The 24,500-nt window shown below is 40.6% G+C and overlaps 1 protein-coding gene across 2 annotated transcripts in view; it reads left to right on the plus strand.

Annotated features, from left to right (window-relative positions):
• The window catches only part of LOC145417429 (uncharacterized), a 44,422-nt gene extending 22,034 nt beyond the window's left edge, over positions 1 to 22,388 (plus strand). For both annotated transcript variants that reach the window (XM_080286123.1, XM_080286115.1), the window contains exons 3-6: positions 5,877 to 6,074; positions 9,729 to 9,924; positions 13,696 to 13,986; positions 19,832 to 22,388. In XM_080286123.1, the coding sequence (XP_080142249.1) occupies positions 5,877 to 6,074; positions 9,729 to 9,924; positions 13,696 to 13,986; positions 19,832 to 20,108 (962 nt within the window). In that variant the 3' untranslated portion in view covers positions 20,109 to 22,388. The remainder of the gene's footprint in view (positions 1 to 5,876; positions 6,075 to 9,728; positions 9,925 to 13,695; positions 13,987 to 19,831) is intronic.
• The last annotated feature ends 2,112 nt before the right edge of the window (positions 22,389 to 24,500 follow it).

Raw genomic sequence — 24,500 nt, forward strand, 5'->3', positions numbered from 1 at the left:
CTCTCTCTTCCGCCTCTCAACTTCTTCCACGCCCCTATTTCTCACCCATTCATTGTATGCTTTCTTCTTTTGTGCCACAGCCTGTTTCACCTCTTCAGTCCACCACGCTGTTCCTTGTACCCCCCTCCGCCTTCTCTTCCTTCCACACACCACATCACATGGTGCACATATTTCTTCTGTAAATATCTTACACACACCTTCCACGTCTCCCATCTGCTCCAATTCATATTTGCCCAATCGTTCCTCCACTTCTCTCTTATACTCTGCCTTTTTCTCATCCTCTTGTAACCTTTCCACTCTCCTTGCAACTACTCCTTCCTCTCGTCTTTCCCTTCTTCTATTCCTCCATCTCACTTGCATCCTAATTCTGGCCACCAAGTAGTGGTCAGAAAGTCCACTCCCCCAACCTCTATACACTCTTGCATCCTTTACACATCTTCGCATCCTTTCATCCACACACACATAATCAATCATTGCCTTCCTTTCATTCAGTTCACCACCCACCCTTCTCATCACTCGCCATGTATACCTGTGGATCATTTTATGCCTGAAGAGGGTATTGGCTATCACCAACCCCTCCCAGCACAAATGTCCACTAACGCACTCCCATTCTCATCTATCTCGGCAGGCACACCCACTCACCAACTATTCCATCCACCTTCACATTCCCAACTTTACCATTCATATCACCAATCAAAAACACTCTCTCATTCCTTCCAAATTTTTCCATGCACATTTCCACATTTGTCCAGAACTCTTCTCTCACTCTTCTAGCACGATCTTGCGTTGGCGCATACACACACACAATCGCCCACATTTGTATTCCAACTTTCAACTTTACCCACACAATCCTTGACCCAACTGATCCATACTGTCTTATGCTCTTCTTCCATCTTTTACTCACAACTATACACACTCCTTCCTTTGCCCTCTCATTCTCATCTACTCCTGCACATATACCCCATCCATACTCCCATTCTCTCACACTTTCTCCTCTCCATTTTGTTTCAGTTATTCCACATACATCCACTTTCGCACCCTCAAGCACCTGGACAATCTCTCTCTCTTTCACCTCATCATTCGCTCCTCTTACATTCCATGTACTCATTACCAAGTCCTTTGTCCGGTCCTGGGTCGTCATCGTTTGGTCAGTCCTTGTCCGAGGCTTCTTGTTTGTTTTTTTAGTTAGTTGTTTTCCGGGGAGGGGCACTAACCCTCCGCCAACCCTTTTAGTCGCCTTTTACGACAAGCAGGGATACTGGGGGAGTATATATATATATATATATATATATATATATATATATATATATATATATATATATATATATATATATATATGTGTGTGTGTGTGTGTGTGTGTGTGTGTGTGTGTGTGTGTGTGTGTGTGTGTATGTCGAAAACAAGTCATGAGTTCCTTCACAAAACAGAGTACTAACAAGAATGACATCACTCACCTCGAGACAGAGCACACAGTCAAAGTTTCTGAATATGGATTTACGCAATCAAAAATGTTCAAACTCTTGCTGAATACAGCTGTTTGGGCCATTTACATTCACAAAAGGCTCAAAAAGTACCTCTGATTTACCCATATTGTGGCAATCAAACAACCTTCACATTTTTACAGCTTACTTTTCTGAAGTCTATTTTTATTATCATTCCTGCTGACGAACTCAGAGAGCTATGGGAGTGTTGTCTCCTTAAGCCCGAAGACTTTTTATTTTCTTTTTTTAATTTTTCTACTTGCAAACTTTTCTTTTTTTTTAGTTTAGGGAAAAATAATGGTAGTCCAATGTTTAATGAAGGCTACATACATCCTTTCAGTGCGTAGAGTCTCTTAAACAAATGAAAATCGTCTGACAGTAATAACAACAGAATATAAAAGACGCCATCGTTGAAAACGGGTTGATCCATATGTCATACTTACGGAATGTTTAATAAGAGGGATTGGAAGGTGTTATTTTGGGAGGAAGCTTAACCCTTTTACTGAGTTGCATTTAGATTAATCCCGTTCAGTCTGGTGACGTATGTTCTTACTTTTATCTTGGTACCATCGGACGATTTTATTCAACTTAGGGTGCATTGCTAGCAACGGAGTTAATAAAAACAATATCTAACACCTACAGTTCGAAAAGTCTCCCCAAACTAGAATGATGTCTTGAAGGCAGCGAGAATAAAATGAAAAACGTACAGTCAGAATGAAAAATCCTGTAGCCTTTTTTGCTTTTCTCTCCGTGGACTTTGAAAACCAGTCCGGTGAATCCGCAGCAACCGACAGTGACGAATTATTTGGCCATAGATCAACGTCATCAGTTTTGATACCTGTTTTTTCACCAGACTGATTTTCAAGGTCCTTGGAGAGAAAAACATGACAGGTGACAGAACTTTTGGCTCCGACTGTACATACTTGGCGTGGAGGAAAGAAAATGACAGGTGACAGAACTTATGATGCCGACAGTACCTACTTGGAATAATTCAGCTGACGCCAGAGAAGGATAACTCCTACAAGTGAAAGGTAAAACATTTTCCGTCCTCATTTTTCAAGGCAGGTAATAAGAGTACACAGTGAGTAGCGGTTTATGGCGAACCTTGAATAGTTCTCTTCTCTTTATTCATAATTCTCTTTATTTATAATTCACGGACGGTAAATATTAAAGTCGCAGGATAGTTCGGCAAGGTTAATTCCTCCATTTCGAGTGTTCACTTCCGAGCTGAAGAAAATAATCTCTGGAAACTGTCATGGATGGTAGCGGTTCGTGAAGGTGTCTTGTAATCTCTCCAGTATGACGCGTTCTTTGAAGTTAACAGAATCGTCTGAGGGTTGTTAGAATTTTAAAAATAAAAAAAAAAGACGTCATTTCATTGTACTGACAGAGCTGATTGTAGTGATGTGATATTAGGCACGATTTTTTTGTGTGACAGTATAAGAAGGGCTCCAATTTTTCGCAAAAGAAAGCAAAAGAAAGCCGAATCAAGTTGAATGGTATTTATCATGGCGGTACTTAAAAAATGACAGAGAGAAAAGTATTATCAAGTTAGGTTGAGTGGTATTTATCATGGTGAGAATGAGTGGTATTTATCATTGCGAGGTTGAGTGCTTTTAACTGTGGTCTCCTTGAGTGGTTTTTATTAAGGTCAGGTTGGAAGGTACTTATAATCATTAGGTTCAGTGTTATGTATATCATTAGGCTGAGTGGTATTTATAGTGATTATGCTGAGTGGTAAACATACTGGAAATGTTCAGTGGTATGAGTGGCATTAATTTGTTATGGCGGGACTAAATGGTAGTTATGAAGGCTGAATGGTATTTCTTGTGGTTAGGCTGAGTGACATTAATTATGATAGGGTCCAAGAAATTCCAAACAAGGCAGAGTGGTACCTGATATGGCGGCAAACAAGAACTACGGTATGACGCTTAGTGGTATTAATAATGGTGACACTGGGTGGGTTTTTGTCATCGTGAGGTTAACTGGTATTTGCTGTGGCGGTGTCCGAAAAACATACGGTATGCTTAGGTGGTATTTCTAATGGCGGTACTTGGAGCCCGTTGCCTGGTAGCCTAGCGGGACTGGCAAGCGACCTTCACCTACCTCTCCTCACCTGGCTCCCTGGCTACTTCTCTCACTCACCTGCCTCCCATAAAAACTCACCTGTGATAACGGGGAGATGGAGGGAGGGAGGACTGTGGGGGATGGAAAGGGAGACGAGGTGGGGGGAAAGAAAGAAAAGGGAGAGTTAAGGACAGGCAAGGGGAGGATGAAACAGGAAATTTGAAGTGAGGGAACGGGAAAAAGAAATGGGAGACGAGACATGAGGTGGAGGAAGGGGAGGAAGAAGAGACGGGTTTGAGGAGGGGGAAGGGTGAGGATAGGGAAGACGAGGTGGGGAAAGGCGAGAAAGAAAGGAGAAGGTGCTTTTAGTGTAGAGTTGAGGTCGTCATTGTTCCCACAAATCCCTTTAAATCTTGTCAAAACCTAACGGAATCTTGCTGGGCTGTGGCATATGAATGAAGGAGAAGGGTAGGTACTCGAGGAGGCTTCAGACGTACTGTTGAAATCAGTAGTTCCTTTACTGGGAAGAGGAACGGTAGAGTGGAGAAATGAAAGGCCTCAGGTAAAAAAAGAAAGAAAAAAAGGGAGGGGGGGGGATATGAAGAGGAAATGATTTTGAGTGAAAGGGAGAGGAAGGAGGCAGAGAGGGAATGGGAGGGGGAAAGTGTAGAGGAAAGGAATCAGGGAGAGGTTAAAATAGAAAGGGGAGAAGGGAGGCAAGGAAGAGAGCAGGTGAAGAAGTCAAAGGTCAAAAGTTAAGACGGAGGTACTGTGGAAAGGGCAAGAGAAAGAGGTATGGAGGAAGGTAGAAAGGCCAAGGTAGTTTGGGAGGGAAGAAGGTAAGGAGAACTGGACCCGTATTCACAGACTTTTTAAGCTTAAGTAATGTTTCAAGGCGCTTGCTCTTATTCTAAACTCGTTAAGCTGTCAGTCACTTCGCAACCATATTAAACTGATTAGTAACGTAATAAACACGACAAAAACAATTTAATTCATGAAACTGTTTAATTGCTATGGGGACTTACTTATCGCAAAAATTAATTAATATTCTTCAAGAGTACTACTCCTGCGGACATGGTGTGTCTACATGGCCGGAGGGGAGGCCAACCACGATATACCAAGTACCGCAAGGACAACAAGAACATTCGCTGCTGGTACTTTATCAGTGATTTTTGCATGTAAGTGCTGGTTCGAAAAAGCTTTCACCACAGTACTCTTTTGTTCCATTAAAGAATGGATTGTTTCACGATGATTGCTTAAAGTAAATGTATTCTTGATTTTGTTTGCTCCCTTCCATTGTACTATCAGTTCTAGTGGCATAATCTTGAGCTACAGTAAGTCCGAATCTTATGGTATCTAACCTAACGTCGAAGCTACAGATTTTAGCTTTAACCGGACAGAAGTGTGTCCTAACATTTTAGAAGCGTCTTACGCTATGAAACCGTTTTGGGGATGATAAGACACTCTTCAACTTGTTTCATTTCTTAAGCACAATTCCAATGACAACTACAAAGATCACTGAAGAGTAGTGCGAAATGGTCTACAAGACACTAATATATACATTATCGCAAAGAAAAAGAAAAAGATTGTTTCAAGTATTACCATCTAAGTACTAACTCAATTACAACTTTCTAGCCCCACGACAAAACTACCTTCTTTCGCTTTGCATATCTTTCTCTTTTCATTTTCCTCACCAGTCCCTCATCTATTTTTGACTCCCCATCTTTTATATTTGCCATCCATCTTCCCCGAGTCTCAAACCCTCACCAGTACCTCTCAGCCACCTCCATCTCTCTCACACTCCTACTCTGCATTGATTATCCCTTCTAATTTCCGCCAATGTTCATCTAACCCTTCTCCTGTTATCGATCTGCCATCCAGTTTCCTTTATTCTCCAATCTTTGCCTTCTGGTACTCTCAAATTTTCAAGTCCCAGTGACCCACTTATACGCACCTACTAGCCTTCCTAAACCCCTCCACTCGCCCCTCAAACCTTCTAACCCACTTATACCCACCTACTAACCCTTCTAAGCACCTTCGACCACCCAAAGAACCTATAAACCATCTAGTCGACTTACTCCCATCTACTAATCCCTCAAAATCCCACTGTCCGTTCTGCAGAACCTCACAAGCCCTCTAACCCACCTACCTGCTCATCTAAACTTATCCAAACTCCTCCATTCACTCTGCAGAGCCCCTCTCCAAGCATTGTAATCCGCAAATATCCACCTACTAAGTCCCTTCGATCACTCCACAGGTCCCCACAAACCCTCTAACCCACCTGCACCCATCTACTAACCCCTCTAAACCCCTCTGTCCACCCCGCAGAAACCCCGAAGCCCACGGAGCACTGTAAGCGTCTGAATGGCAACTTCGCCCCAGACGTACCTAACTGCGCCCAGGCCTACAGGTGTGTGGACGGCGTCGGCACCCTCATCACCTGTCCGGAGGGGCTTGCCTTTGCACTTGACACGGGTATTTGTGACTGGCCCGATCAGACTGGGAGGAAGGATTGCGAAGTTAAAAGTAAGTGTTGGCGCAGCATAAGTTTATACAGCTAGCTAATGATTAGAATAATGCTTGATGATCTAATGGCTTACGGCACTAATATCTGAAGTGGACTACAAGGGTTCGAATTCGTGTGTTGGCAGGGGTATATTCCTCGCCGACTGATCACGCTTGCCTTAAATGTCAGGAATGAGTAACATAGCCCCGGGCCACTAAACTCCAGATGGAGGATGAAAGGGCGAAGGAATAAAAAAATCAATCTTCAGAAACCCAGTAGGTTGATCCTGATCCTCACCAATACATATCTTTTGCGGGAATCTCTATGCCATAGTAAGAGTGTGCAATACAGGAACACATTTCTCCATAAAAGTGAATTAGATGTACTGGTAATGACTCTCCTACTCACTTGAGACGTTTACAGATATTAGAGGAAAATTAAGCATACTAATTGTTAACGAAAATGAAAACAATATGTTTTCTTTCAAAGATATATATATTAAAAAAAAAAAAAAAAAAAAAGAGGTTTCTGGTGGTGTGGTGGCTTAATGCTGCGGTTACATCAGATTCACAAGTTTTCTAAATGAACACTTGTAGTCAAATGTACAAATAACCATTATGGCTTAAAGTGAGATCAGGCCAAGGAAGACAAGTAATTTTGTATGAGGGTCTAAAATCAGTTTTTGTGCTGTAAAGTTTTCTCTTCCTGTGTGTTTATGCATGTACCTCAATGGCTTACTTGCCCACAACTTCTACATGAGTGGCCAGCTTTATGTACCACACAAGTTCAGGCTAGTTTTTACTGAGTGTGAAGGGCAGCTGATCCGAAGGGTCGAGGGACGCCACCCTCTTCCTGTGTGTTGGGCTGTGTGTGTGTGTGTGTCTCCCATTTGTCTCAGAAGGCTCTGAAGCACCTCTTCCTTGCCAATTTGTTTCTGCAAATGGCACGTTTATGTTTTCCTGTTTGATGTTTATATTTTCATACTGATAATTTTCACCAGTCCCATGAAAGAGAATATTAGCTTTTACTTAACTTTACATATGCTGATATGAACTAGCAAGAAGAAACCCTAATGAGTCCCTTAAACCTAAGAGAACATAGCCTTATGCGACCTCCTCCAAGTTGACGACCTTGCTAAAACCAGTGTGGAATTAGAGTTAACATTCAGAATACAGATGTTACGGTCTGAGTTAGGCCTCGTGACTTTAAAATTCATGAAGATTAACGGCTTCCCGCTCTTCTGCAAGGTTTTCACGTCACCGCATGGACAAGGAGACTAATAGAGATGAAGTGAGAGGACGAGACAAACACAGAGAAATCTTGAATAACTGATGGAGTGAGAAAATAAGCGAAAAACAACGCAAACAGGGAAACTGGGATAACATAGATGAATTGGGAGGATGAACAAGACACAGTCACATGAACATCTGGGGTAGCAGACGTGGAGAGGAGGAAAATACAGTACATAATCACAAGGTTACTTGGAATGTAAGATAAAGCGAGAGGATGAGGATGATACACAACCACATGCATAACTATAGTAACATATGAAGTAAGAGGAGAAGTTAGACACAAAATAATGTGGCAGATAGAAAACTCAAGAGATGAATACATGTCTTTCCAAACTTCTTTAAATATCAACCCCTTCAGAAAAACATTGGTCTGCCTTTTTTTATTGTGACTGTTAGCCCATAATTATTCATCTTAGGAAATATTCCCTTCTGCCTCTTAAGTAATATGATTGGTTGAGGAAACTAGTCCTTGCGCTATCAGGATTATTTTCTTCAATCAGAAGTAGGGAGACTTCAATACCCAGTGATATAGTGATCAAGTAGAGAATTCAACACACAGTGAAGTAGTGATCAAACAGAGGGATCGCCCCAAATAAAGAAAAACAGTGATCACTGTAATCCTCAAACTCGCCAAGCATATTTTTAAAACATAGTACAGAAATACTGTTAGCATTACCTACTGCCATCCAACTCTGAGTAATTATGTCAGTTTCAGAGTTATATGAATCATGCTTCTAGTTTTTCTTTTCTTTTCTTTTTGACAGTAGTTTTATTCACTGATGGTTAGACAGTGCTTTCTAGTAGAAAGTAGCCAAATACAAATGTGAGAAAGTTAGGTGTAGGGTAGTAGGTCGAGATCCATTTTGGGAATATATTTCAGGCTGCTGGTACCAGTAAAGCTGGAGTGTGTGTGTGTGTGTGTGTGTGTGTGTGTGTGTGTGTGTGTGTGTGTGTGTGTGTGTGTGTGTGTGTGTGTGTGTGTGTTGTTGGCGCCATATAGCATACGTTAGTCCTCCATTTACACTGCTTCTAATGGTTGCCACAATACCATTACCAGTGCTGTACTATCAATGACAGAGGTCGCAAACAGTCTGCTTGTTGTTGGTGTGTCGGGCTTTCTTCTTCATTTTGTCTCACTACCAAAGAGGCTTCCAATGTTACAAAACGCCCATACGAGATCTCATAAAATTCTTTAAATGTTAAATTATACGTATCATCCTCTAACGTCTCAATGCCCCACTTTAGAATACATTACTAGCATTTCCTTCACACAACATAATACAGCCAGTAATTATTCCATTGTTACAAGTGGCACAATGTCACATATCTGTTCTCATCCTCAAGACAAAGAGACAATGCAAACACTCTTGAAGATACACAGTTAGCCAGCCCACACAACCAAGGAACTTCTTGTTCCTTACATCCTTGCCATCTGCTAACGACTTTATTCAGTTTACAACACAGTTATGAAATGCAGGGATAGATACACCCTTTATTAGGCTCCTTCAGAAAGAATGATCTTTCCTAGGCTGACTAAAATGATCAGGTAGCAACAAACCAAACTCACAGGATGTCACCCAGATTCAAGGAGTTCCTTAAAACTGCTAAACTCATTTGGCCCAACGTAGATGAAGAAAAGGAGCCTCCAAACATTCGATCAAATCAGAATTCTCTTTTCGACAAAATGTTGAGCCGGACGCTACCTCGGCATAAACAATATCCCTGTCGTAGTCATTTCAACATGAAAAAAATATATATGTATCAACCTCACCTTACCTTTCAGTAAATTATGAGAATGAAAGATGTAGACTATGGATCTATATTTTCAAAAACATAAGAAAAAAAATATCCAAAATATAATCTTTCCCATTCCTTCGTTGCCGGTGGAGCTACGGGACTGACTTTGTTGCATCTCTACACCAAGACAAGGTGAGAGAGGTTTCCAAACTTCTCTTTACTTTTTTTTTTTTTTTTTTTTAAGAGGCGCAGAAAATACGTAGGAAGTGTACTTTCTCTCTTATTCCCAGAGGATTTTTTTTTTACTGCGACGCCTAAGTTTTTATTCCCTTTTACTTTACTAACCACAAAACAATTTTATTCAGCTTAATAGGAACATCACTGATCAGAAGTTACTCCCTGAACCCGAGGATTCCTTATCATATTCTTCCTCTCTTCAGACGATTCTGTTGAAGATTAACAGTGGGTATTCGAACTGGACAGGCGAGATACAGACTTCATTAACTTCTTCACTACAAAGCTGGCTATCCTAAGCTGAATAGAATGGTTTGGTGCTAAGAAGGTAAAAAAAGAAAAAAATCCTCTGAATCACGGATTTAACTCGCAAAACTGTGTCCCTCATTCTCCCTCATTCCCCTCCGCCAGAGAACGAAAGCTTTACGTGCCCGAGGGTGAAGCTGGACGTGGCCGTGTCTCATCCCCGCTACGCCGACCCCACCGACTGCCAGTATTTCTACGTGTGCATCAACGGGGAGACGCCCAGGAGGAACGGGTGCACCTTCGGCCAGGTCTTCAACACCAACACCTCCACTTGCACAGTGCCGCAGGAGGTCCCGGAGTGGTGGGTGGTGGCGGTTTGGTGGCGGTTTGTGGGGGTGGGTGGAAGGGTTGGTTTTTGGGTGCCTAGGGATGGACTGACTATGGAAGGACAGGTAAGACTGTGGGTGGTTTGGGATGGACTGATTGTGGGAGAATAGGCCAGTCTGTGTATGGTTTGGGGAGGAATAATTGTGATGGAATAAGTTAGACTGTGGAGGCTTTGCAGTGTTTTGACTGCTGCAGCATAGTTCGGACGGTGGGTGATGTGTGATTTTACTGGGAAGAAGTGTATTTGTGGATGGTGAGACAGGGATGTTTGCTTGTAGGTGGTCTGGCAGGGTGGGATTTGGGGAGGAAATAATTGCTTGTGCGTAATTAGGCTGGGATGATTTGTGAGACATTCGAAGGACAGGCTGGTCTGTGGGTGGTTCGATTGTGTGGGATGGTTTATCTGTGGACAGCATGAGGAAGGTAGACTTTACTGTAGGCAGATTAAAAGGACTAAATTAGGGATAATCTGTGGGTCAAAGGCAGTAATACTCTAGCTTACCACGTATGGTTGATTTCGGAGGGATGGTTTGTGGATGGTATGAAGTGAACAGCTATGGATGTTTTGTGGGTGATTTAAGAGGTATTTTCGTGGTTTGTGAATGCTAGTCTGGGGATCGACTGGAAGAGGATGTTTATGGATGATTTTGGAGGGATGGTCTGTCGAAGGTTGAGGAGCATTTGTTTGAAGGTCATTTTGGAGGGATGGTTTAGGACCGAATGTGGGTCGACTGTCTGTCATTGGTTCAGGAGGGATGGTTTGTAAGTAGAGTATGAAGGTGGTGGTGGTGCTGGTGGTGCAGGTGGTTGGGAGAGATATTGTGCAAAGGGATTGAGGAGGATGTTTGTGGATCGTTGCTGAAGTTAATTTAGGTCTTGACTAGCTTGGGGAAACCATAATTACTACCGCCTTGAGTGTGAACTGTCCATTCTAAACTGAGCCATACCGTTAGACACTTAGAAAATAAAATAAGCATAAAAATTGTGAAGGGATTAATTGTTAGTGAAATGAAACCTAATCCTTTGTCCAGGACATGATACAGGAATAGGGTTTGCTGGTCTGACAGCGACCTCACAACAAACTGTAGAGCTTTGCAGAACCTACGAACAACCTATCAAAATTTACTTTCACTTGCCACACCCACGTACATAAAGGCAGGGGTTTAAAACTGTGCTAACGCCAGCAATATATATATCTATATATATATCTATATATATCTATATATATCTATATCTATATATATATATATATATATATATATATATATATATATATATATATATATATATATATATATATATATATATATAATTTTTTCGTAATAACACCTGTAAAACCAATGACTTCACTTGGAATATGCTAGTGGCGCTCAAAAACTAATGAGATATTGCGACTGATAAATGTACCGATGAAGGTAGAGACACTATGAGATACTAGGTGTTTGTTCGCTTCATGGGTACAGAGGGGTTGCTTAGCAATTCAACTACATAAAAGAAAAAGCAACCACATTCTGTGAGAAGTGACCTTCACAAAAAAAGACTTCCCAGAACATTAGTTTCCACCCATTTAACCCGATGCTCCCACGACACATTACCTCCCTCATGGAAAACATGCAATAAGTTCCATTACCATTCTTTGTCATTATAACTCACCAGCATCATAATGAGAGGAAGCTCTGTGTATTGTATTTCAACCTTGTCTCACTCCGCCGGTGTTGTTAAGATGTATGAAGAATGAGTCAGCTTTCAACACGGGTTTTATATATTAACATTCTTTTGTGGCGGGGGAAATCGCTGATCTTGCGAGCTCTAGAAAGGAAGAGAATGGGAGAATACAAGGGTTTCCCATCTATACAGTAGTGTCAGAGTTTAGGGAAACACCGCAACCAAGACCTCTGTAAATCTTTCTTCTTTATCGAGTAAAAGTGGCGTCATTCGAGCGTTATTTTTAATATATATTTATATATATTTTTTTTAGGCAGCAGGTACAAGGTAAGTCGATCTTGGCGGCGACTTTTTCGGTGTTTATTGGTGGGTTTTCTTGGGGACAGTGCGACTAGAAAGGCCTGTGTTACAAAATATAATTATGTATTCTGAATTTTTCTTTATTCTCCTTTTTAACAGCGAAGAGAATGTGACCAACATAGATTTGCAAAAGAAATGTTGTCAGAAAAAACGATCGTTTGACACCGCGTAGACAGGACTGGATAATAATAATAATAATAATAATAATAATAATAATAATAATATAATAATAATAATAATATAATAATAATAATAATAATATAATAATAATAATAATAATAATAATAATAAAAATAAGTTCCAGTAGTAACAGTAGTAGTGGTATTTATAGTAGTAGCATATTATTATTATTATTATTATTATTATTATTATTATTATTATCACTGGACCAAGGCAAAATAAAAACTTTTAAAATAACGTCTTCAGTAAGGGAAGAAACTCGGTAAGATGAAAGAAAAGAATTCGGGAACCGAATGCTAAACGCCAGCCAGAATATGCTGTTGGCCAAGTCCAAGATTTAGGCCATATCTTGATACCCTGAAGGTTTCACGTTGATAGCTCAAGCCGTTCATGAGATATAATGAGAACAAATACACACACACACACACACACACACACACACACACACACACACACACACAAACACACACACACACACACACACACACACACACACACACACACACACACACACACACACACACACATAGAGGCAGGCAAAAACGTTATTGCTTCGCCTTCTAAAGGCGGCCGATAAAAACAATAGAAAGTTTAGAAAAAGCAGAACTATTGCCTCGGCCTGTCCAGTGAAAAGGCAGTGACCCGCGATTTGAGTGTCTAAAGATCAACATGAAAAAAAATAAAGAAGATTGGTTATTGCACAACTCAGTATAGAAACAATAGGCACAAATAGTAGACCTGTGACCGAATGGGAGGGCTGAGAAAAGGGGAGGGGGACGTGGGAGGGTGTGGCTTGGGAAATAAACTGGAAATAGAAATTGTTGTTGTTGTGGTGAGGTCACTGCATTATCATCATTCTTTTGTGTGTGTGTGTGTGTGTGTGTGTGTGTGTGTGTGTGTGTGTGTGTGTGTGTGTGTGTGTGTGTGTGTGTGTGTGTGTGTGTGTGTGTGTGTGTGTGCGTGCTATGTGGCGTGTAGAACTGAGATTTACTCCATCCAGCCCTGAGAAGTCGTGTCTAGTGTTGTTACTCCTCCAGACGATTTTATTGATCTTAAGGTAAAGTTTTCGAACTGGAATGGCTACATATACCATTCATTCATCCCTTCACTACAACAACAAATCGTCTAGAGATGGCAAGAATATACTAAAATCTTTCAACCTGTCTTTTTTGTGTATGCTAACTCCAGCTTAAAAAGGAAGGATTCGTTCGGATGGTGTTCAAAAGTGCCATTATTAATTTGTACAATACTAAATGCCTCCCCAATGTTTTAAAAATTCATCTGGTGTAGCAAGAATGTAATATCTTCAGTCCGAGGTAGCTATTTTTTATTTCGTTCGTGCTACTACCAGACGATACAATTCAACGCAGGGAAACACCCAGGTGGCGTGGGGGGTTGATGAACGCTGTATGTAACCTCTCCAGTTCGGAAAGTCTCTCTTGATGTAATTAAAGCAGCTTGGTGATAATAAGAACAAAAAAGTCATCATAATCGAGTGGTTAAAAGCTTTCACTTCTCTAATTCACCCCATCATCCCCAGCGCCGACTACTACACCGAGTACTTCGACGAATTCTTCGCCACCGTGGAGAGAAATCCGGCCAAACTCGACCCGTCCATCGTAGCCGCCGCCGAGGCTGCCGGCTACGACGTCCCGAAGTTCAGGGACAAGGTTCGAATCCAGCCGGGTGCAAGACCATCGTCGTCCTCACAGCCCTCACCCAGAAATACACCCCGACCTTCTCTCTCGTCTGACCGGTCCTCAACCAGACTCAATAGGCCGGGTTCCTCATCCCCATCTAGGCCGGGTTCGTCTAGGCCACAGAGGCGAAGGTGGGTGGTGATTTCTGACATCTAACCATGTATTTTGCATTTGATAACTTACCTCCCCTCCCCATTTATTAGTGAAAAATTGAATAATAGTGACGATCATTTCAGCTTGTCTTCCGTCTTTATAACTTACTGTAAGCTTCCTGTCTGATTACAGCTTGTGATATCTGTCATATGCTTATCTTCGTTCTTTTTGCCTCTCCATCTTCAGTGTCAAGATATCGTTGGTTATCTTCTGTACCTGGTCGTTTATTCTAGTTATCGCTTATTCTTCGTCTAGTCTCTCATCTTACACCATATTCTCCGTGTACTGTCATTTTTTTTTTTTTAGCTGCTCTTTATCTTAAATTCTGTCGTCTCAGTTATCATACCTTATTTTCTGACCATACTATCGACAGGGATTTTCTTTTTCATAATTATGTTTTTCACCTCTACTATTATGTCCTTTATTTTTTATCCTTTATTCTTCCCTCAGCTCCTCATCCATTACTTCACATTATACAGCTGTCAAGTTATATCCTGGATTTCATATGCCACTTCCCTTTGCTGATCTCATGTATAAGATATCTTTCCCTTTTATTTTTCTATCTCCCACTAACTGCATGCATTATTTCCTCCTCGGTTTGTCGCCCTATATATTTTCTTCTTAGCCTCTTACTTCATTTACCTCACATTACAACTCTCAGCATTTCCTCTCACTTAAAACTTCTTCTCCAGTTTGTTTGCATCTCACTCTTTTATCTAGCGACGATTTTCAGTCTCACTGTTTTCAGTACTTTTACTTGGTACTCTCTACCCCTAGTCTTTAGTCCTTAATCATTCCTCTCTTGCTGTACTTTTCGTCTCACAACCCTGCAGTTTCCCTGTTATTCTGTAACCTTAAATTTTCCACACTTCTAGTCGGTTTCCTTTCACTTTCAGCCTCTCACTTCTCACGTTACATTTCTCACCAATTAACCCCTTCCACACGACGGCTTTTTAATCCCATTCTCCCTACCGGAAGAAGAATTTATTTTGTTTAGGAGAGATTCTATGTACAGAAGGATTTTAAAGTAATATTCATCAGGCCAGCCATTACAATACTCTTATATTATAATCTTGCTACTGTACGATAATTTTAGTATATTTGAGAATCACCCATAATACTGTAAGGGTTAATTTCTTCTCATTCCTGTATCATTATTTTTTATTTTCTATTTCATCTCGTCCATTAATTGTGTCTGGCAACTTTCCTGCCTATCTCACTCATTAACCTGTCACGTCACCTATAACCACCCCTTCACTTCAATAGTCTGGCTTCTCAATTTACATAATCGCTTCTCAAATATTCGTAGTCTCATATTTCTAAGTTTCAGCCTTTCACTTGGCATATCCGCCCTCTCACTAATCAGCTCTCCTTCCCACTCTGTAAAACTCTCACTTCTGCCTCTAACCTCATGCCTCTAACTCAAATCTCATGCCTCTATTTCTCACCTCATACTTCCACTACTACCTGTCTTTTCAGAACCCCGTTTCTATCCTCTGATCTTCTTCTAAGCTTAACCTCTTATTCTAATTACTCACCTTAGATCACCACTGACTTCTTACCTTCGACCTCCATTCTATAACCTCATACAACTACCTCTCCTCTACTTCTGCTCCTCTACCTCTAATCTCTCATCCTTTCCTCTAATCTCTCAAGTCAGGTAATCCATCTTTAACCTCTTATTTCAGACTTCTCATAGCAGACTTTATCATCTCACTGTACCTTTAATCTCTCACCTTACATCTCTCATTTCTGTCACTAACCTCTCAACTGAAGATTTTACCTCACTTCTGTTCTCTAGCCTCTCATCTCATTTCACTTCTCTGCCTCTAATTTCTTCCTTCACTCTCTCACCTCACCTCTAACACCTGAGCAGAACCTTAGCCCGCGACCCATCTGACCTCAGCAACCCACACGAGCTCCTTTCAAAAACCAGTTCTTTAGTTTGTCAAATATTTTCGTCCAGGTGAACTAATTGAGAATGAGCCAAATGGAGAATGGTTTTATATATAATTATTCTTTTTTACTATTATTATTATTATTTTTTTTTTTTTGAGTGACTGGTACCTCACGTCATTAATGTGAGAGTGATTATTAAGTTTAACATGACATGCAAATTTCTGGAAAACTTGAACGCTTCCGGACTGTTACGAAAACTTGTAACATAATTCGCAAGTCACAGTGGCTTAATACTGTTATGTCACGCCCTCTCTCTCTCTCTCTCTCTCTCTCTCTCTCTCTCTCTATTTTACACACACACACACAAACTAGACAGACATATATTCATATTTTCTTACCCATACTCCCTCGTTTTAATATCACACCTCCAGTACTGTGAGAAATAATCCATTAATCTTTATCGTGCAACAATTAGAAATGAGGAAAAGAAAATAAACTTTTAAACAACCTAACCTTAATTCCAGCTACAATTTTTCATGCCCTCCACCATTCCACAATGCATAATGGACTCTTCAGCTCTGTTCACCTACGCTGTCCTTGCTATATATTTAATACATACTCGCTGATCTATCTTTAGCAGGATAAAGTTCTGGCATAAAACAAAGTGCAGAAATGGGTAATATGTAAGTTAATATAAATAAATAAGTAAATGAATGTCACTCCCATATAATCCCCTGTGGAGTTGTGGTAGGACTGGCGGCTTCTCTACTGTAGCCCACAACATTCTTATACGGACAGGAGACCAACCTAATGTACTGTACTTCCCTGCCAACATTTTCATGAAAACTACCACAAATACGAGAGCCAACCTTTTTCATCAGTGGCAGTTTTTGATACTTTATAAACAAAGCATAATACGGAAATGACACAAACAGCATAATTAAAAGATAACACGTCACACTTACTTGACAAACGCCAGGCCCGCCACACAAGGCCCCTGACTGCTGTGTGTCAAGTGGGAGGCTGCCTGTAATGTTGTCAGGAGTGTGACTTGCGTAATGTCACTCATCTGCCTGCCGTATATTTCCCACACTGTACTGTGTGCTGTCTATTTCCTCACACACACACACACACACACACGACCTATACATAATTTGTGTGTGTGGAGAGAGAGAGAGAGAGAGAGAGAGAGAGAGAGAGTATAATGCACACACTTCGCATATCTCCCCACCCCCTCTCTCACCACGATGGGAAAGAGGAAACTATCATACAGAATCAGATATAATTTCAATTGTGTCACCGCACATCACTGAACTTCCGTGTTGTGCCTCGAAATGCGTCATAATTATAGAATAGGCTTGAGCTGCTGTTTGTATCTGTCACTGTATTTGTTCATCACTTTACGTGTATCTATCAGTCTGTACATAAAATATATTCGTCATCCACTGATTAGTGCATCTGCCCATTTATCGTTATGGCTGATTAATTACTTGACTAATTACCTACATCTGTCCGTCTATATAAATCTCTCTCTCTCTCTCTCTCTCTCTCTTCCAGTCAGTCATTCAGTCAGCCCATCTTGCCGCTTGTTATTTCTCCGTCTGTTTGTTTAACTATTATCCAGTTGTGTCTGTCCCTGAATACCAACTTATGTCTTGGCCAAAGCTGCATTTTGTACACTGCGAGCTCCGGCTCCGAAAAAATGAACTCCAAGCATTTCTGTCCGCACTCAGTAAGGACCCCTCCTCCCACAACAATCTCTCTCTCTCTCTCTCTCTCTCTCTCTCTCTTCACGTCTCAGTATGCACATAACAGTTCCCACACTCTCCTGGCCTGACTTACTTCCTGGTGGCATGAACTAAGTTAACCCGTCTTACCTCTGCATCCCCTTCCAGTTTTGAGTATCCACACAAAGCTACTGGGATAAAAGAAATAAACTCTTAATGTAACAGAGTAATGAAACAGAAAATTAACATAATCTTTGTGAACTTTTCTCCGTCTATAGTAAACACAAACTCAATTTTAAAAAGTCATCATTGTCACTACAAACCTCTTCACTAACACAGATACTTTAGATATTCTCTGGGACATGAATCAAAGGAAATCGTTATACCATTTCACTGACTAACAGCAGACGACCATATCAATGTGAGGGTGAGTCCACGGAAAATGCCAATGTTCATATAGTCTCAATCACCCTCATCATGGTCAACTGAACTCTCATAACCCACCTGTGGTCGATACACTCTATCGTTCTATTCCAGGTAACGCCAGACGATCTAAGTCTGCTAGCAGTAAGTTTGAGCTTTAATATGGTATCGATAACCCTCACATGGTTGCGTATTCTCAATATTTTACTTCAGACTGTAACTCACCAAATTCAAAAATATAATCTGGTCTTGTTTCTCCCATCCACCTTTTATTGACTTTTATGTAGTCGACGTTTGGTCCGCATATTTTCTGATGCAAAAAACAGAGTCAAATTCTGGGAGCTTGCAAATGTTATCCCATTAAAAAAAAAAAAAAAAAGGCGTGAGGAATTCCAGATTCGTTCATGGCAAGATGTCATGACACAATGTGTTTGAAAGACTTACGATAACTGGCAAGGAGAAAGACAGACTCAGAAAGATTGTTCCAGAGTTGGCCAACTGTGCATATAAAGGACTTGAAAGCACTGGATATCCCTCACAGCAATAAGTTGGACAGAGGAGAGATGAGTGTGTAGAAGGAAGGTCGTTGTATACCCACAATAATACGGACGGCATCTAGGCAAAGTTCAACAGAGCGGTGACCAGTGCAAGAACGATAGTAAAGAGAAAATGATGACACATTACTGTGGAGAAAGTGAGAATGAAGTCAATTATGAAGGCAAGTATGTTTATGAGACTCTACCCTGTCTAGAAATGCAGTATGAGTTAGTCCTCCACGCATGAAAGATATATTCCACACAGGGGGTAAAAAAAAAGTTGGTTCAGCACTTGCAGCCTTTAGGAAGCTAATTCAGGCAGTAGTGTTATCTCTTCATGACTGGTCACGAGAACATGCGATATCGAGACTAAGAACTGATTAACTGATTAAGGCAAATAACTTTTGTGGCGTAACAGCAAATGTTACTACAGGGGTGATAGTGACGCGTGACGCAGAACTGAGCTGTGTGTTGCTGAAGGCAAGAGAGGGATTTGAGTGTGTTTAATCAGGGCCTCACTTTGCCAATTTATTCCAGCTGCCAACACACAACTTTATGCAGATAAGGGACACTCCCTTCCTTTGACTGGCACAACCTTACTTGACTGTCAATACGACTACCTCCAGACGAATTAATTCGCCTAAGAAACCCAAATCCTTTAAAGAATTTTAAAAATGCTTCTTTTGGTACATTAAAAAATAACAAGTAACCTAAAATAATGTGTCATCTTGTCGAGTGACATGTAGCGACAGCTGTGATGGACAATGCGATAAGAGTTATCAACTCAGTACCATGTCTTACACTGTCAGAATAAAATATGTTACCGTTTGCATTAATTCAGCCAACTCCTAGGGAGACTCCGCTTGACAAGTACTTTAATAATCTGTTGGAAATTTAGCTGGAGAGTTTAGTCGGAGGGGAGGAGCCATCTTCCTTTGCTCTCATTATCTTCTGCCCACAGAACTTGACATCATAGTCAGTCTTTTGCAGCAAACATCCTCGAAAGGACCATTAAGTCTGTTGCTGCTTGCCTCCCTTTGCACTCTTTTGAACAACATCATTACTGTTAACGACCCTTGCATAAGCAACCTTCTGAATTAAGATGATTAATATAAGCATTTCCTACGGGACACAAAATGATAGACAAAGAATCAATCTACATCCTGTGACTGATCTATCTTAACTCTTTCGACGCCATATACAGTATATCTAAGGCATGATCTTATTTTTCCCAACAGACCCGGGCAGGGCGGTCTGAGACGTCGCAAGAGGCCCAGGACGACCACCACCACCACCACAACCACCCCTCCACCCGAGTACTACGACGAGTACTACTACGACGACTACTACTATGACGAGGCGCCCGCTGACAACAACGTGCCGGTGAACGGGGGCGACTCGACTGTGGCAGCTTCAGGGCAGGACTCTGTGGTGTCTGCTTCAGCGTCATCTCCTGCCACTCGCACCTCCCTGCCCATCAGACCGCCCATCTCACTCAGCAGAACCACAGTGTAATATATCAGTACAATCTACATGTACACTTGCGGACAGAAGTCATGATAGAGTTACCTCCACCACGAATTATCACTCCTATGTGGAATAAAATCTGAGGTATCGATAGCTTAACAGAAAGACGTCAACGTCTGAAGGGTTCATCCTCCAACCTCACATGGCGTTTATTTAGCTTACTTTGGTCAAGGCAAACCTTGACTCTGGCTTACTCCAGACGATTTTACTCACTACTGCAAGACCTCCTAATATCTAAAGGATAATGAAAAGTGTTTCTACCCCTTCACTTTGAAAAGTCTTTCAGTGTTGAATAGAATCGTCCAGCGGTATCAAGAATAAAACAAGGAGATTCAGATTATGAACAAGTATTATCAAAGCTTGCCCTTGCTATAAAGTTTTCTCGTTTATTTCCTTACAGTATAATTCAGGAGGACTGCATGACTTTTGGCCGCGACTGCACCAGGCTAGGGCAAAGTACAGTATGATGTGACGTGCCTGTGTAAACGACGTATCATGCTTCTTTTGGTTAGGTCCCAGGACGATCAGGAATCCATGTTGCAAAATTTCTGGGTAACTGAATTTTGTGGGTACACACCATGGACATGGTTAGATATACAGACGTCGGTTCCTATTAGTTATATTTCTGTGAAGATGAAAAAAAATCTAAACAATAGGATTATGTAATGCCTCTTCTCAAAGCACATACATGCTAATTATGATATGCCTAAATTTTCTTCAAAGGGATTTGCTTATAAGATGTTCATATGGGCCCAAAATGACAATGGCTCTGTCTTCTTAAAAGTCGACAAAAAAATGGTCTGTTATTCCACATACTGTAGTGTTCAGAAAAGGCCTACAAATTAATCTGCTACCTGTTTTTATAGGGAAGGGAAAGTGTTTGTCTTTTATGTGTCCACAGCTTACATTTTGTTATAAATTCAGTAGAACCAGCAAGTTTTTTCTCTCATTTGTTTTTAATGCATACGTCTCCATTCATCAGTTGTTGCTGGTCCCACGTACACTGACATGATATACGGAGATGCAAAGGGGGAATCTGCTCTCGTAAGACGTGCTCCTATTTGTGTGTATATAATATATTATTGTGCAAAGATGAGGTTTGGGCAGTGGGTGTGCGGTGACTTAGCCAGATATTAAAGGACAGGGAGCCAGTCATAAGTCGGATAAAAGCGTCAACTAGCCAGTCATAGGTCGGATAAGATCGTTAACTAGAATACAGTAGTTAGGATTTCCCACGCACTGAACTGAGTACATGACGACCATGCTAAATTAATACATCATTTGGCAGCTGGAATAATCTGTTGTTAGGATTCCACACAACCTGAAATGGTTCTCGGGGAATATGTTTAACCATCAGGAAACGAGAAGCTGATTGAAATAATTTGCCAGTAACTAGGAAAAATAAAAGTAATATTTCTCATGTCCTGAAATGGATGTTATATAAACCGTTAATGCCTACTTACATCCTGATCACCTGCCAACATCTCACTTGTGCATCATGCTTTACTTTTAAGGATAATCTCTTGAGCAGATTTGTGATGTATTAATTTTAGGAGTATTAACCGTATTCGTATATCTGCGAGCCTAGGCATAGTAGTTCCAGTGAGTTGTGGAGTTAAAAAGAGTTTAAGATCGTCAGAGTTTAAGATCGTCATGCACCAAGGGTTGTATTCTGGTGAGCTTAGGATACTCTTTTGCACCTTTTCCTTTTGAATTAATTTGCATGTTACACCTTAACCCCGTCAATACGAGAGGTCTTCGCTGAATTTTAATACAACTGTGTGGCAGTAGCAAGAATAAGACTTAAAAATCGTCTTGACAGAGAAGGAGTGAATGGAGATTATTCTTAATTCCTTCAGTCAGAAGGATACTACTTGAGGTGAATAAAATCGTCCAGGCGTAGCTACAATATCATGAAGAGAGGCATTTCATACTGACCAGGTTAATTTCTAGTAGCATGTTAGCTGTGTCTCTAAAATATCGACACACATTGCAAAAGTAACACGTAAAATTAATGAGCAACACTCAAGAGAAACTGGTAAAAGAAGATACACCCTGGACCTTCCCAAGCTAACAAGGATGAGATGCCAAGGAGTCTTTAACAACCAGAATACGGCCCTCCATGATCACGGCTGGATACCTAGCAGTCAAACACACAGACAAACGCATAATTCTCACATAATTATCCACCCACAGAGTAATGAAGGAAAACTGTTCGTGGAGGTTGGTTCAGAATTCTAAAGTGAAGTCTGTTAAACCAGCAGAGTATTTTATATTGGTTATATATAAATAAATGTTATATATATCTCTACGAAGGCGTTTCATCCTATTTCTGTACCTGATATTAGGTGGTAACTTATTTAAAGTCCTGCAGTAAGAGATTAATTTTGTTACCTGATTAATTTCAGCCGGAATTGTAAAAATGAATGTATGCTGGTGTCTATGGTAGAGTAAAATTGCTTCCAACATCTTCAGAACGGGATGTTTTTCATAATATAAGCTGGAAACGTCGTCTGCAGGGAACAAAAATAAAATGAGACAGAGAACCGTACTCAAAATCAGTACTGCTACAAGGATACAGTTAAACGAGGGGGTGAAGTTGACTCTTACTACCAGTCGCACTCAATGCAGCCTATATCTGTATCTATCTATTTATTTATTATTTTTTTTGTAGAAACATTTCTGGCCTTTACAGATACTTTTCAGGTGTGTAAAAAAAAAAAAAAAAAAAAAAAAAAAAAAAAGGCTCTTCCTGCAGTAAATAAAAAATATGTGTATGTAAATCTCAGGTGAACTGTCACATCGGCAATTTATATATTAAGTTGTGGTTATTTTGCTTTTTATATCTTGGTTGACGCAAAACATACGTGAAGAATTTACAAATAAACAAAGAACATAATTAATAAGATGATACGTCCAGCATATTTGCGAATACTTATCAGTGTTCCATGCTCACCACGGTACATTTAACTCCACTCACGCGTTTACACTCTGCGTATTTAATCCCCTCTTTCACTGAGATGTGAACCACGTACTCGGAAGTGGGTGTAGTAGCTATACTGACGAACTTGGCCCACTCCCACAGCTTGAATAGTGGGTCGTGGTTGCATGAAGTTTGAACAGCCTTAGTTATGTGGTAGGAATGAATATCCTTGGTTACTAGTCAAATCGACCCTCCAATCTGACTACAACCTTCCACCAGCTGAGCTGCAAGGAGGTAGGGATCTTCGTAAGAATGGAGGGGAGAAGGAAGGGGTTTGTTGGGGTAAGTGACAGTTTATGGGAAAGTTAAATGGCAAAATGTAATATCATTAACTGACACAAATTTACCATGCTGGCTAACCCTCTGGCAATATCTAATGGATGCCCTTTGGTGGGTGCCGTCATCTATCACTAAACACATAAAATACTAAATTTACAACAGCAGTGTTTGAGTTTACCACCTCCAACACACCGACGCACTCAGCATTTATTTTCGGATGACACCAAGCAATTTATCCAGCCTAGGGAAAGCCGTATGTATAAGAAAAAAAAAAAGATTATTAAATTCAGATGGCAGAGTAAATGAGCGTCAGCTGTTTGGTCTGAGGTGACGACAATCGAAAATCTTAAGTTCCAACCCCGCCAATATCCCGATGAGGGTTTCTTGGTAATTTTCGTCGAGAACCCAAACTCTACCTCTGCTCTTCCTTCCCCTAAGAAAGGGAGCATTTATGAGTATATGGATTAGAAACAAATACATTAACTTCATATTTTCCTGCAGCAACTAAGTAATATCTAATTTCCTGGTTGCGAGACAAAACTTTCCCAGGTGATTATAAATGTCTAGTGATAACCAGAATAAACTGGAAAGGAAACACTGTGCCGAATGGAAGAACTATCAATCGAAAAAAATATTAAAGTGATAGGAACATTCTTTTACATAAATACAATATGAACAAAATAACTACACAGTCAGCTATCTGTTACCGAATCATCACATTACGTGTAGTTCAGCCATGTCAAACACAGAAGTGAAATGAGCTGAAAAAAATTGTCATATTATCATTTCTTATCAATGTGCAGTTCATGATGCAGCACGATACAGCTGTTGATTATGGGTCTCAAGTAACTAATTTTTTGTGATTTTGAAGAGTATGCTGTTCACAAGAAGGAAATACGGACTTCTCACTCCAACATCCCCTCGACCTTCTTCATTCAGTTTCTGCTCGATGTTGTTGGTAGTTGGATCTGTGCACGTAAGTTACAGAGATGAATAGTGTCCACAATTTGTTTAAATAGTTACGATGAGAATGCAAATGCCAGTGATAAGCCAACCCGGTGTTTCAGGCAATGGACATAAACTTGTGAAACTAAATATTTTTTTGATAGGCCACTGTC

This window comes from Coenobita brevimanus, chromosome 14 (assembly GCF_032717465.1).
Source record: "Coenobita brevimanus isolate Jiangsu-jjx chromosome 14, ASM3271746v2, whole genome shotgun sequence".
Taxonomy (NCBI): Eukaryota; Metazoa; Arthropoda; class Malacostraca; order Decapoda; family Coenobitidae; genus Coenobita; species Coenobita brevimanus.